General features: G+C 42.7%; 1 protein-coding gene across 2 annotated transcripts in view; it reads right to left on the bottom strand.

The window, feature by feature from the left end:
- dus1l (dihydrouridine synthase 1-like (S. cerevisiae)) overlaps positions 1–14,059 on the bottom strand; it is a 79,476-nt gene that overhangs the window by 16,881 nt on the left and 48,536 nt on the right. For both annotated transcript variants that reach the window (XM_070857667.1, XM_070857668.1), the window contains exons 11-12: positions 5,705–5,865; positions 185–222 (exon numbers count right to left, since the gene is read on the bottom strand). In XM_070857667.1, coding sequence (XP_070713768.1) covers positions 185–222; positions 5,705–5,865 — 199 coding nt within the window. The remainder of the gene's footprint in view (positions 1–184; positions 223–5,704; positions 5,866–14,059) is intronic.

The raw sequence follows: 14,059 nt of genomic DNA, 5'->3' as shown, positions 1-14,059 counted from the left end.
CATAGGTTATAATATAGATCTGAAAGCTTAAGATGACAGGGGAATAGAAGAAATCCCAACTTGCTGTTTTGTTGACATCATATAGAATAGACATACAGGATTGGGCATATTTTAGGATTAATGGCTACTCTGGTTAGATTCTGGCTATGGACCTGCATAGCACATAAACAGACACACATCTTACCTTTGGGTTGCCACACTGTTCACATTTCACATATTTGGCTGAAAATAAAAATTAAATAATGTTAAAGTTAATACAACACAGATTTCATCATGTTCATGTGTAAGTTCACAAAACTTTTGAAAACAATAACATTAAGTTACAAATGTAAAGCTAGACCCCAGTCTTAGGAGTTTTCTGATCCTTCCAATAATCTTTAAAGTACTGACCGAATATCTCCTTTACACCTCAATTCTCTAAGTTCAAAAGTGTCAGGTTGAACTACGGAAAGCAGAAATAATTCATTCTGGATTTGGAGAACCAAAATCTAATGTTGCAAATATGAAACTCTATTCAAACTCATCTCTACTTTTTAACCCCACAATGTATTACCAATGCTTCCTGTAATATAATGGGTTGCCGTTATTTATGCATAAATGGTACAGCAACTTCAGACGAGGAACAGAAGGGGGTTAAACTCAAATATCTAAAAGTTGCAGTCCGAGTTGCTACACTCCGCTGTTAGCTTTGCGAACGGCATTTCGCTGTCTGCCTACCCATTGATATGCATTGAATGGTGTGAAGTTGCTGTATTTGCACGGTAGATACAAACTAAATTTGCCACAGATATTTAGGGCTAGTAATTGCAAGCATAAGCACCGTTTTAATGACCTGGGAAGTGTTATTGACTGCCAATCAACCGTTTAAATACAAAGTTTATATATAGGGACAAATACCAGAGGCTGCACGAGAACATATAGGTTTGGGAGGGAGAAACAAAGTATATTAAGTGCAGTTTTAGGGATGGGCAATAAATGCTGGCTTTGCCAGCGACGCCTACATCCCAGGAACAAATAATTTTAAAAGTTCAACCGGTATAAATGTGAAGTTGTACAATTTGGGGAAAAAGAACGAAGAATTAAAATATTAAGATTGTCAATGAAGTGAAGGAACAGAGGGATGTAGGGATGGAGATATACGGATCATTAAACCAGAATGCCGGTGCAAAAAAAAACAAAGGATAAAGTAATTCTGGGTTTTATATACAGAAGCACTGAATACAAAAGCAAGGCGGTGATGATGAATCTGTCCAAGACATCACTGAGGCTACATTTGCAGTTTTGAGAACTCCATTACAAAAAGGTGCGATTTAGATTAAGTAGGATGATATTTGGGATACAGTTATAAGAACTGAAAAAACTATACTGTATTCACTGTGGCAAAGAAGGTCTACTGCAATACTAGAAGTGTTCAAAATTATGAAAGGGTCTGAGAAGGTAATTAGTGAAAGGTTATTTCCACAGGTTGATGAACAAGGAGGCATACATTTAAGTTTAGTACCAGAAGCAGAAATGAAGCAGCTAGAAAAATGCTTTGCTTTACACAAAGATTATTAGAATATGGAAAGTCTAACCACAAGGGCTTTGAAGCTGAGTCAATCCGAATAGCTACGAGGGAATTATATGCACTTGAAAAAGAAAAAGAAAAGGAAGCTTGAAAAAATCTTTACAGAGGATGGTCAGAATTTGGAATTCTCTGCCAAACAATTGAGAGTCCATAAATTATTTTTAAAAATAAGTTAGTACAGGGTATGGGAAACAAGAACAGTGGGATTAGGTGGCTCATGTGGTGAATAACAGCACAGACTTGATGGGCATATTGGCATGTACCTGTATTATAATATTCTATTATTGCGTGGTACGGCGAAAGAGCAGCGATATGTGACAGGGAGCTAGCACAGACATGATGAACCGAATGGTCTTCTTCAGTGCTGAAATTTTTGATTCTGTGTAAATGTCATGCCTTGCTGCATATTCCTGACAACATTAGGCCTGAAAAGTCTCCTTGTAGTTTGCTTCAATGTCGTCCTGGTCAACATTCCCACTATAATACAATCTTCCTTCAATGACACAGTCCTTTAATGTTACTGCTGATTGTTGCATTTCAGTTGATTTCAATTTTTTTTAAAAATTTACCCCTTTGTTTAGGTTTTTCTCCCTGCATGTTGGAGTTATTGCTGTAGCATTCACACATTTCAAAAATAACAGGTTAACATTTTTTTCTTTTTTTAAATCTGCCACTAGCAAACGCATACCATTTCTCACAAGTAAGACAGAACTTAAATGCTTTGGCAGGAAGTCTTGTATCTGAAAATGTGCAATCAGGTCTTTTGTTACAGATTTAATGAATAACAACCATCGAGCTGATCTCACGGTTGGGTGCGAGGAGCAGTGCTTACAGCTTGGGAAATAGCAAACCCACATAGCTCATGATTTTCCAGCCACTCATTTTTAAATGGACCTATGATTTCCTGACCTGTCATCACTGCTTCTCTCTGGAGCCCCAAATGCCCATTGCAGCAGAGCAGAAAGTCGTCCTTTCACTCTAATAGGACATTCCAAAGATGGGCCTAGAAATTGGAGCGCGATTCTGGTGTAGCACATGCCTAATAAGGGCCACGGCAGGACCACCCGAAATCGGTCCATTGGCCTCATTTCTATACTGCTGACGAGCTGCGGGTGCCAGTCGCGACCCGAGAGGCAGCTCGCCGGTCCCAGGAAAAACCGAGAACGGACGTGGCACCAACAAATTTCTAGGCCATGGATTTCTAAACTGGGCTAGAGTGTGAACTATACTTATGAACCTCTTCAGACATGGGGATAGAATTACAAACAGGGATATCCTCATTAAAACATATCCTTCTGGCAGTGAAAGCTCAGCCTGTTGCAAAGAAATCACTACATGACACTCCTCCTTTCTCTCCCTCCATCCACCACCTTAATCATTCACTCCCTACACCACTGGCGCACCGTGGCTGCAGTGCGTACCATCTACAAAATGCACTGCAGCAACTCGCCAAGCCTTCTCCGGCAGCACTTCCCAAACCCGCGACTTATACCACCTAGAAGGACAAGGACAGCAGGTGCATGGGAGCACCATCACCTGCAAGTTCCCTTCCAAGTCACACACCATCCTGGAACTCCCTCCCTAAAAGCGCTGTGGGGGTACCTTCACCACAAGGACTGCAGCGGTTCAAGGAGGCTGCTCACCACCAACTTAGAGGACAATTAAGGATGGGCAATAAATGCTGGCCTTGCCAGCGACACCCACATCCCAGGAACGAATAAAAGAAACAAAATTTAGTATGGCAAAGTAACATTTTATTGTTGTCAAATCTGCCTAGCTAGAGTAAAGCCAAAGAAATGATCTGACCTTCTAATTTATACTTCTATCTTAATTACAGATGAATAAAGGCTACTATTGACAGATAACACAAGAGAGGGCATTTCCTGCAAACAGCATGACAATGATGTGTTGCATTAATGCGGTTAGGATTTTAAATTTGACAACTGAACGCTCGGGCAATTTCCACGCAGATAATCTAATTTATTTCATCATGACATTTGAGGCATTTTGAATGAAAAGCTTGCTCCCGAGGTTAACTCATAATTTCAAATCTTAATCCTCACAGGGGTGCACTACAATGTTCTATTCCTACAAAGCCAGGAAAAATACATTAGAATTAATCATTTCCTAGTGAACTTACTTACCAGACATGCAAATTTAACAAATATTAGTATTTAGTGTTTATTCATTATGTAGCGAAACACTTAGCTTTACATTTTTGTAGAATACCAATTTTAGGAAATAAGCAATGTAAGATATTAGTGTCTAAATGCAGTTGTTCAGTCTTTATAGCATTAATTCTTCCACTGACCTACTCTTGGGATGTTCTTTCCTTTAGATTTTTTTTGAGATAGAGTGGCTATTTATAGTAAGAATTTCAAAGATTTGAGGCAAACCAAAATCAATATGTAAAACATGATTGCCTGGAATTTCCTCAGGGATTCTCCTGATCGCCCAATTATACCTTTGGCGGATGATCAACTGAAATCCCGCAGTTTCCACCAAAGCTACGGTGAACCTTGGGAAAACCCCCATGGAAATTCCTTGTCTATACATTCTGGGTGAGACTCATCATCATCATCATCATCATAGGCAACCGAGTTGAGAAGGAATTTCTTCTCCCAGAGGGTTGTGAATCTGTGGAATTCTCTGCCCAAGGAAGCAGTTGAGGCTAGCTCTTGAATGTATTCAAGTCACAGATAGATAGATTTTTAACCAATAAGGGAATGAAGGGTTACGGGGAGCCGGCGGGTAAATGGAGCTGAGTCCACGGCCAGATCAGCCATGATCTTGTTGAATGGCGGAGCAGGCTCGAGGGGCTAGATGGCCTACTCCTGTTCCTAATTCTTATGTTATGTTATGTTCAGTCCCTCGGAATTGAGGAAGATTTGTTTCCACTCTTAAAATGAGTCCTTAGGTGGCTGAATAGTCCAATACAAGAACCACAGTCCCTGTCACAGGTGGGACAGATAGTCGTTGAGGGAAGGGGTGGGTGGGTGGGACCGGTTTTCCGCATGCTCTTTCCACTGCCTGCACTTGCTTTCTGCATGCTCTCGGTGATGAGACTCGAGGTGCTCAGCGCCCTCCCGGATGCACTTCCTCCACTTCGGGCGGTCTTTGGCCATGGACTCCCAGGTGTCAGTGGGGATGTTGCACTTTTTCCGGGAGGCTTTGAGGGTGTCCCTGTAACGTTTCCTCTGTCCACCTTTGACTCGTTTGCCGTGAAGGAGTTCCGAGTAGAGTGCTTGCTTTGGGAGTCTCGTGTCTGGCATGCGAACGGTGTGGCTTGCCCAGCGGAGCTGATCAAGTGTGGTCAGTGCTTCAATGCTGGGGGTGTTAGCCTGCTCAAGGACGCTAATGTTGGTGCTTCTGTCCTCCCAGGGGATTTGTAGGATCTTGGGGAGGCATCGTTGGTGGTATTTCTCCAGCGACTTGAGATGTCTACTGTACATCTGTACATGGGTGAGACTACCCAGCTGGAAGCTCCCAAAGTAGTGAATAGATGGCAATTTTATTTATGATTACTTGTAAAAATGATTAAGCTCATGAACTGGAAAACAAAATAGGTTAAAATTTTAACGGGTCTGGCAAGCTCTAAACTCAATGAAGGTGTTGTGGTGCACAATTACTAGCATCTGGATTGAGACTACTTAAATTAATTTCTATATGATTTTGACAGAGAGGGGGGGGGGAGGGGAGGGCACGCGAGAGCGAGCAAGCGAGCGGGGGAGAGAGCGAGAGGGGGAGGAGACATTCACCCTCACGCTCTTAGCTGGATCTGAACCCAGGTACCTGAGAAAAGGGCGATGGTGGGCAGTGTCACTAGCACGGATCATACACTAAGGGAACCCTGATGTAAAATGGACTTACAAAGCCAAGGAGATTACTGCTACTGCCAATAAAATGTCCAGTACCTCAACACTCAACAACTGACCAATATTATAGATTACCTACACTAACCCAAAAAGTCATATGTACAGTTTGGTGCTGTGCAGAAACCCAGAATGAGCATCATTTAAAGTATATTCTTCCACTGGCTACCTACTGTATACTGTGCCTGGTGACAACCCGCTATACCTGTCCTTCCATTCAATTGGATTCACAGCTGTAAAACAAATTCCGAGTTAGAAAACTTACGTTTCACTGAGGTATCAAAGATTTTGTTTGGGTTTCGAGCTTTCTTTTTCTGTTTATTCTTCGATAGGAATTCAAGATTCCCCTCCTCCTCTTCCAGGGCTCTTTTTCCACAAGATTTCCCACCTGTATGTTGTCCATTCTCAGAATTAACATCCTTTGGTCTGTTAAGCAGAATATGAATAATATTTGTTATATAGTGTAAACAATTTCAAATTAATGTTCATTGTGTTGGGCCCTTAACTATTATCAGGAGCAAAAAGGAAGGAACTTAACAGGTGCCGCTTTGAAACCTGTGCAAATAATAAGCAAAAAATATGAACACTGAGTACAGTAGAAATCATACTGTATTAACATGTCTAAAACACATGGCATAATTAAATTTTATTTCATGGTTATTAAATATCTGCTAATCATATATCTTATCTGTAATATAATAACATTTATAGAATGGTGGCACATCTCACGTGTATCAGCGGGATGTGTCAGTGTGTCAGCCGCATACCTGTTCCCACAAATCCTAGCACCATAAGTTTCTAATGAGTATATTGCTGACAGACGGAAAGACAAAAGAAAATTAAAATAAATATATTCATGTATCTGGCTAGCCAAAGAGCTAGGCCTAGGATCAGCCTCGAGCCTACTCTTTTAAATAGTGATACCAAAAAAAGAGGAAATAAGTTTCTGAAAAAGAATAAAATTCAAAGAACTGTCTCAGCCCACAGTTGAAGATGTGGGAACAATGAGTCACGAAATTAGGCTGAGCGTTCACCCCATTCCGCTGTACAAAAAGAAAATGCAAACAGCTTAAAATAAACCATCAGAAAGAGTGAGCTGCTTTTCTGCAGGAAGGCAGAGGAAACCATTGGACAAGTCACCCCAGAATAGCTTTGCATATTTGCTAGAAGCACTGACAGAAGCAAGTTGCTGGTCTGTACTCTTAGAGAACAGAGTGTGATATAAGGGTCCCAAATAAGAGTGTGAAGAGCAAAATATATATATATATTTTTTAAAAAGGAGCAAAACAGAAAACAAAGTTATCTAAGAAGTCCATACAATGTCACACAAATCAAAAGAATCATCAAAATAATAACTTTACGTATCAAATAAGAATGATAAAAGATTGAGAGTATCTGAAATAGTGGAGGGGTGGGGAAAGAGATGGAAACTGGGGAGTGGGGGAGTGAGGTGAGAAATGGGGCCTCGGGAGAGATGGAAATTGGGGAATGAGGTCTCAAGAAACGAAGGGGACTGGAAAAGAGAAGGGGACTAGGAGTCGGGCTCAAGTGAGGTGTGGGGGGGGGGTGGGGGGTGAGTGGGTTGGGAGAATGGGGTGGGGGTAGACACTATCATTGTTTGCAGTGCCAGGAACAACAGCATGGAGTGAGAGCAGCACCGAGAGGAGCAGCCAGTAAAGTGCAAGGACCAAGGGGTACCGGGGGGAGAGCTATTAGATTGTAGGATCCATCACCACATGTGGCTTTTGAGGTAAAGACTAATAATTATGAAAGGGAAGGGGATAAATATCTGAAAAGTAGGAATATAAAAGGATCTGGGGGGTTACAGGAGAGAGGGCCAGCACCCCGGGCCGATGGCCTCCCTCTGTGCTGCAATTTCTCAGTTTCCCCTCTTTGCCTGCTTACGGATGGCTGCCTGGGTCTTGAACTTCTCAAACAGCCGCCGCTGGCACAAAACCACAAGCAAAGATACTCAAGGACAGGCAACCCAACCTTTTTACGGTAAATGCAGTAACATTTGTATAAGCTATGTGATCAGATTACACATAATCATGCATTACATGATCAGATGTCACGTGGTCAGAACAACACGTGATCGAACGTCCAAGGATTCCGCCAACCAGAGTTGGCAATCTGAATGGGGCAGTCCTTCAAACTTCAGTCTGTGGATCAGCACGCCATCAGGTTTCAGGTGGTGGAATCCATTTTTTTCCATTACTGTCAAATATTGTTTCTAATTTTAAACGATATTAAATGCAGAGCAGAAGAGCATGCAGGGAGGGGGTCCTGGACAGGGTACTGCCAGACATTAATCCCCCCACCGCCAACTTTAGCTCGGATCTGTCAGGCAGTCCGGCCCGACAGCCATTACCTCACCCTGTGCAAGCTGCCAACGCAGAAGATGCCAGGATTAGGACATCCCTCCCTCAATGGAATAAGTTCCCGGGATGGCCATGAACTGGGAAACCCAACAAAATGGAAAATAGAACTGAAATCGCATCCTGCTGGCAGGGTTCCAGAAGTAGGCACGATCGCAGGTGAGGGCGGAAAAAAAAGGAGATATAGCCAATCCCGAGACTTTTGACTCATCCAGTTTACTGTACACACAATGACCATTTTGAAAATAAGGACACTTGCAAATAAAGGACACCTGATGCAAATCCTATAGGTGTCCCTAATTTACAGGGTTCACCGCATATGATGAGTAGCTCTTCTAGCTGGAGAATATGTGGGCCAACTGGCAGCATGGAAAAATAGGGTGGTTAGAGAGGTATGTGGGAGGAATTTCTCACACTCCCGGATAGGAAACAAGGAAACTCTTGTGGTCTGGTAATCAATTCCTTTCTCACATCTAGCTTCCAACATCACTTTTTGCACCACTGTCTTTCTTGTCTCACATTCTTATCAATATTATCACTAGACCCACTGCTCCTTGTTTGTTCTGTAAATATGTTGTATTATATGCTCTTGTTGTTCCTCATTACATCATTTACTGTGCTAAACTCAAGACTTATCATATAATCTCCTACTTTAATTCATTAATTCCTAGAACCTCAAAACTCGAACCCACTCCCTCCCTCAGCCTTCCCTTCCTCCTACAATCTTCAGCCTTTTAAAGACCAAGCTTGACATTGCCCAATCACTACTTCTTGATTTGTCTTATAGATAGAAAAAGACTTACATTTATACAATGCATCTCACAACCACCGGACATCCCAAAGTACTTCACAGCCAATGAAGTACTTTGAGTGTAGTTACTGTTGTAATGTAAGAAACGCGGCAGCCAATTTGCAAACAGCAAGCTCCCACAAACAGCAATGTGATAATGACCAGATGATCTGTTTTTGTTATGTTGATTGAGGGGTAGGACACCGATAACTCCCCTGCTCATCTTTGAAATAGTGCCATGGGATCTTTTATGTCCACCTGAGAGAGCAGACAGGACCTCGGTTTAACGTCTAATTCGAAAGATGTCAGTGCAGCACTCCCTCGGCACTGGAGTGTCAGCCTAGATTTTTGTGCTCAAGTCTCTGGAGTGGGACTTGAACCCACAACCTTCTGACTCAGAGGTGAGAGTACTACCCACTGAGCCACAACTTTCTGCTACTCTTTTAATCTTGGTGTTGCCTTACGCTATGAAAATTGGTCCAACACTACCCAGAGTGGAGTTTTCTACCCGTCATTATTAACTGGGTGTCAATATTAGATGAATTTCTAGGCCAAAGGCTCTTGAAGGTCATTCCTTTTTTCTGCTGTATATTCACTGAAGTGGAAAACAAAGTGCTGCTGCAAATGCTCGGGAATAAATTTGTTCAAATCAAGCATTTTAATAAAGTTCATTTTGAAAGATAATTTGGATTTATGTGCCTTATAATGTGTCTCAGAAATGTCCCGAAGTACTTCACATATAATTGCTTTATTTGAAGTCAATTATATATAGGTGAACCTTTCCTTCTGCTGCGGTTATGTGACAGTCACAACATTCCCCATCTCTTTCAATCAGAGCTCCCGCTTCTCACTTATTTAAGATATGTAGAAAGAGGGTATACAAATTCTCTCAAACTTGTCACACAATCAAATGAAAAATATCGTTTGCTGTGCTTTAATAAGCTCATTATATCCTTTTATATGGTCTCATACTGAGAATCTTAAATATATTAAGAAAACCTGCAAAGAAATACATCAATATTGAAGTCAAATAAGGGTCCCAAGATAAACAATAATCCCCATAATAAAAAAATATTCACCATAATAAAAACTGACATTAAACTTGCATGATTCCAGAATATTTTACAAATTTCAACAAATAAAAGATTCCTCTAAAATTATGCTCAAATTCTGAATCCAACGCTGGGGGGAATTTTAACCCATCCTACCTGGTAGGAACAAGACTGTGGGGTCTTTAAAATAAAACATTCAATCTTACTGCCCAGTTTCCGCTGTCATAATTTTAACTGCTCACTACAGTTAGGTGGCTGATGTGCCCAACAGACGCATGTAGGAACCTCGTATATATCCGCATCAGGGATTAGTCAATAGGACCGGATTGCATTTTAACCAAGGCCCGAGTGGGGAAATCGCTGCAGTTTCCTGCCAGGAGAGGGGGAGCTGGCAATTGTTGGGAGGACGAAGAGGCCCTCCAAGGCAACAACAACTTGCATTTATATAGCGCCTTTAATGTAATGAAATGTCCCAAGGCGCTTCACAAGACTCATTTTAGATTGAGGCCGGCATTAAACGACGCCGGGTTTAGCGTAGGTTTGTGAAACAGAGGCACAGGAACAAAGTGGGATAGCGCTGGTCTGGATTTCACATGAGTAGTGGACACTGAGCCACATAAGTAGAAATTAGCACAGGAGACCAAAAGCTTGGTCAAAGAGGTATGTTTTAAGGAGCGTCTTGAAGAAGGAAAGAGAGGTAGAGAGGCGGAGAGGTTTAGGCAGGGAGTTTCAGGGCTTGGGGACAGGAGGCAACAGGAGGCACGGCCACCAATGATTGAGCGATTATAATCAAGGGTGCTCAAGAGGGCAGAATTAGAGGAGCGCAGACATCTCCGGAAAAGTGGGGGGGGGGGGGGGGTGGAGGGGGCTGGAGATTACAGAGATAGGGAGGGGCGAGGCCATGAAGGGATTTAAAATAAGGATGGGAATTTTGAAAAATCGAGGCGTTGCTTAACTGGGAGCCAATGTAGGTCAGCGAGCACAGGGGTGATGGGCGAGTGGGACTTGGTGCGAGTTAGGACACGGGCGGCCGAGTTTTGGATGACCTCTAGTTTACCTAGGGTAGAATGTGGGAGGCCAGCCAGAAACAGTCAAGTCTAGTCAAGGCAAGTGGAAATCTTTCCTTTGTGGGGCCAGGAGGAGCCAAAGTGGCCTTGCTTCCCTCCCACGAGATTCTCCCTAAAGCCCCTTCCCGCGACTTACCCACTTGCTGCCGAGTCTTTCTTTGGCGTTGGTCAGCGGTCTCTCCAGCCCGTCGGCCGCCTGCTGTCTCCCGCCCACTTTGGGTGGAAAGCTAAACAGCTGCATGCAGATGAGGCCCTGGACCTCAAAACATAAACCTGCGAGTGCATTTGGCAATTTTCCTTCTCCGTATCAGCCAGAAACACACTGGGGGTTAAAATCGACCTCTATAGTTTCGATCTTATTGCCAAAATAATGTTGCTGGCTTCTTGTTCAAATGATTCATTTTACTGGAGAAGGCTAGAGGTTGTGCAAATAATTACAACTATAATAACTCAGATTCAGTATATGATATTATCAGTGAAAGACTGGGGAACAACACAGATAAAGCAAACCTTGAAGTACAAACCCACCAGAGAGAATCCAAATCAGCACTCTGAGAACTGCAAGGGTTTCACAGACAAAACAATGGCAGAAGCTCAAACCAATCTTCACTGATATAAACAAGTTTTCATTTAAGTTTGTGCACGTGTTTCATTGTTAAAATTTGTGAAAATATTAATCACAATAATTTCAGTTAAATCTATCTTGGATTGGTTCATTGGCAGGATTATATTGTAGGAGAGCCATGAAATAAAATAGGATGAACTGAGGTCACTTGTAACAGAACTTCAGTTAGCTGACGTGATAGTCAATGAGGTTGTTACAAGCCTGTCTTGCCAATGCCAGGGGATCATTTGCTGGGACAGACTGTTAAAGTTCCTCTTCATCATGGATCTGTTCTACATGGATGTCAAGGTGACTGTCCCTTACAATAATGAAGTTATATAGTACATCACAAAGTATTGAAAACTAAACGGGGGAGAGTTTTTGTCTCCTAGGGGGAAGCAGGTTGGTGGGTGGGGGGGTGGGGTGGTGGGGTGGGGGTCAGGGTGATAGCAAGTGGGGAACCATCCTAGTTTCCAGGTCACCCATCATTTTTATAGTAGGGGTAAGCTGCTAGCTAATAATGTGCTCCCCATATGCAGCTCGCAAATCAGTATGTGGAAAATGGGGCACTTAAAGAATCTGCAGCAACTTAAAGGGGAGGTGCTTTTTTTCTGGCCAAAACAGGGAAGCAACATGATGAAGCTGGAGGAAGATGTCTGTGGGCAAGTAGAGTTCCAGCAGGGTACAAGGTTTTCAGATGGAGGTGTAGAGATGCTACTGAAGCAAGTACACAATAGGCAGGAGATGCTCTTCCCTACAGATTGTCAATGGATGCTACTGCGAATTGGTGAATGGGCATGGTGAGAGAGGTGGCACACCACATGAATGCCATCAACATTTTCTCCAATGCCAAAAGAAATTTAATGATCTCTTCAAGAATGCCACAGTAAGATTCCACTTAGTGTCTCATACACAAGAACATAAGAACTTAGGAACAGAAGGCCATTCGGCCCTTCGAGCCTGCTCCGCCATTCAATAAAATCATGGTGGATCTTCTACCTTAACTCCACCTTCCCGCATATCCCTTGATTTCCCCTAGTATCCAAAAATCTATCGATCCCCGTCTTGAATATACTCAACGATTTGAGCATCAACAGTTCTTTGGGTTAGAGAAGTGCAAAGAATCACAACCTGTTAAGTGAATAAATTTCTCATCTCAGTCTTGAATGGTCGACCCCTTATTCTGAGACTGTAACACCTTATTGCAAACTCCCCAGCCAGGGGAAATATCCTCCCAGCATCTACCCTGTCAAGTAACTTCAGAATTATATATGTTTCACTCCAGTAATAACATCTCTGAGATGATAATCTGGGGCCATAGATTCAAGTATCTCCTCCAACTGGGAGAAAGACTACTTTTCATTGTTAAAATTATCCCCTAGGTGTGCGGAGGCACAGTCCAGTCTCATGATGGCAGCATTTCCATATCCTTGCGACCCCCAGAACCAATATCCACCCTGGTGCTAGAGAGCAAAATGAATCAGACTGTCCTGGCAGATGCGATACAAAGATGGGAGGAAAAGCAATGTGTGAGGAGGACACAAACAATCTGCAAAAGGACATAGACAGGCTAAGTGAGTGGGCAAAAATTTGGCAGATGGAGTATAATGTTGGAAAGTGTGAGATCATGCACTTTGGCAGAAAAAAAATCAAAGAGCAAGTTATTATTTAAATGGAGAAAGATTGCAAAGTGTTGCAGTACAGCGGGACCTGGGGGTACTTGTGCATGAAACACAAAAGGATAGTATGCAGGTACAGCAAGTGATCAGGAAGGCCAATGGTTTCTTGGCCTTTATTGCAAAGGGGATAGAGTATAAAAGCAGGGAAGCCTTGCTACAACTATACAGGGTATTGGTGAGGCCACACCTGGAATACTGCGTGCAGTTTTGAGTTCCATATTTACGAAAGGATATACTTGCTTTGGAGGCAATTCAAAGAAGGTTCAGGATGATGCTGATTGAAGGATTTTTGTTAAACATGACTGTTAATCAAGGCAGCTTGAATTGTTCGCTTGAAGTTCTCTTCAATGAGCTGCTGCCGACAGCAATGGACCTGTTGGACCCTTCCGCTTCCTCGCCATCCTCTGTGTCATCACTGTCCTCGCTCTCTCAGCAGACTGAAGGTCCTCCTCCAACGGTAGCTCCATCTGGTGTCCCCAGTGCAGTGCCGTTATACAATCATACAGCACACACTTTCAGAGCTGTATTTCAGGAAGCCAAAAGACCTGTTCAGGCATCTGAAATGTTGGTTGAGGACGCCAATGGTTTCTGATGATGGCTTTAGTGGACCCGTGCTTCTCACTGTAGAAGAGTTTCACTGGTTAAGAGGAGTCATTAAGTCAAGTGTGCAGGGCATAGCTCTTGTTCCCAAGTAGCCAGCCTTTAACTTGCTGTGCTAGGGAAAATAGTGGAAGTATGGACGATTGGCACAACACGAATACACAAAAGCATCATGGCTACTGCCAAGAAAGCAGACACAGACATGATGCAGCAGACATGATGCAACATTGGTCATATTTAAGAAAGGGTATACGTGCTTTGGAGGCAGTTCAGAGAAGGTTCACTAGATTGATTCCGGAGATGAGGGGGTTGACTTATGAGGAAAGGTTGAGTAGGTTGGGCCTCTACTCATTGGAATTCAGAAGAATGAGAGGTGATCTTATTGAAACGTATAAGATTATGAGAGGGCTTGACAAGGTGGATGCAGAAAGGATGTTTCTACTGATGGGG

This window comes from Pristiophorus japonicus, chromosome 16, assembly GCF_044704955.1.
Source record: "Pristiophorus japonicus isolate sPriJap1 chromosome 16, sPriJap1.hap1, whole genome shotgun sequence".
Lineage (NCBI taxonomy): Eukaryota > Metazoa > Chordata > Chondrichthyes > Pristiophoridae > Pristiophorus > Pristiophorus japonicus.
This window is presented reverse-complemented; position numbering and strand designations above follow the sequence as displayed.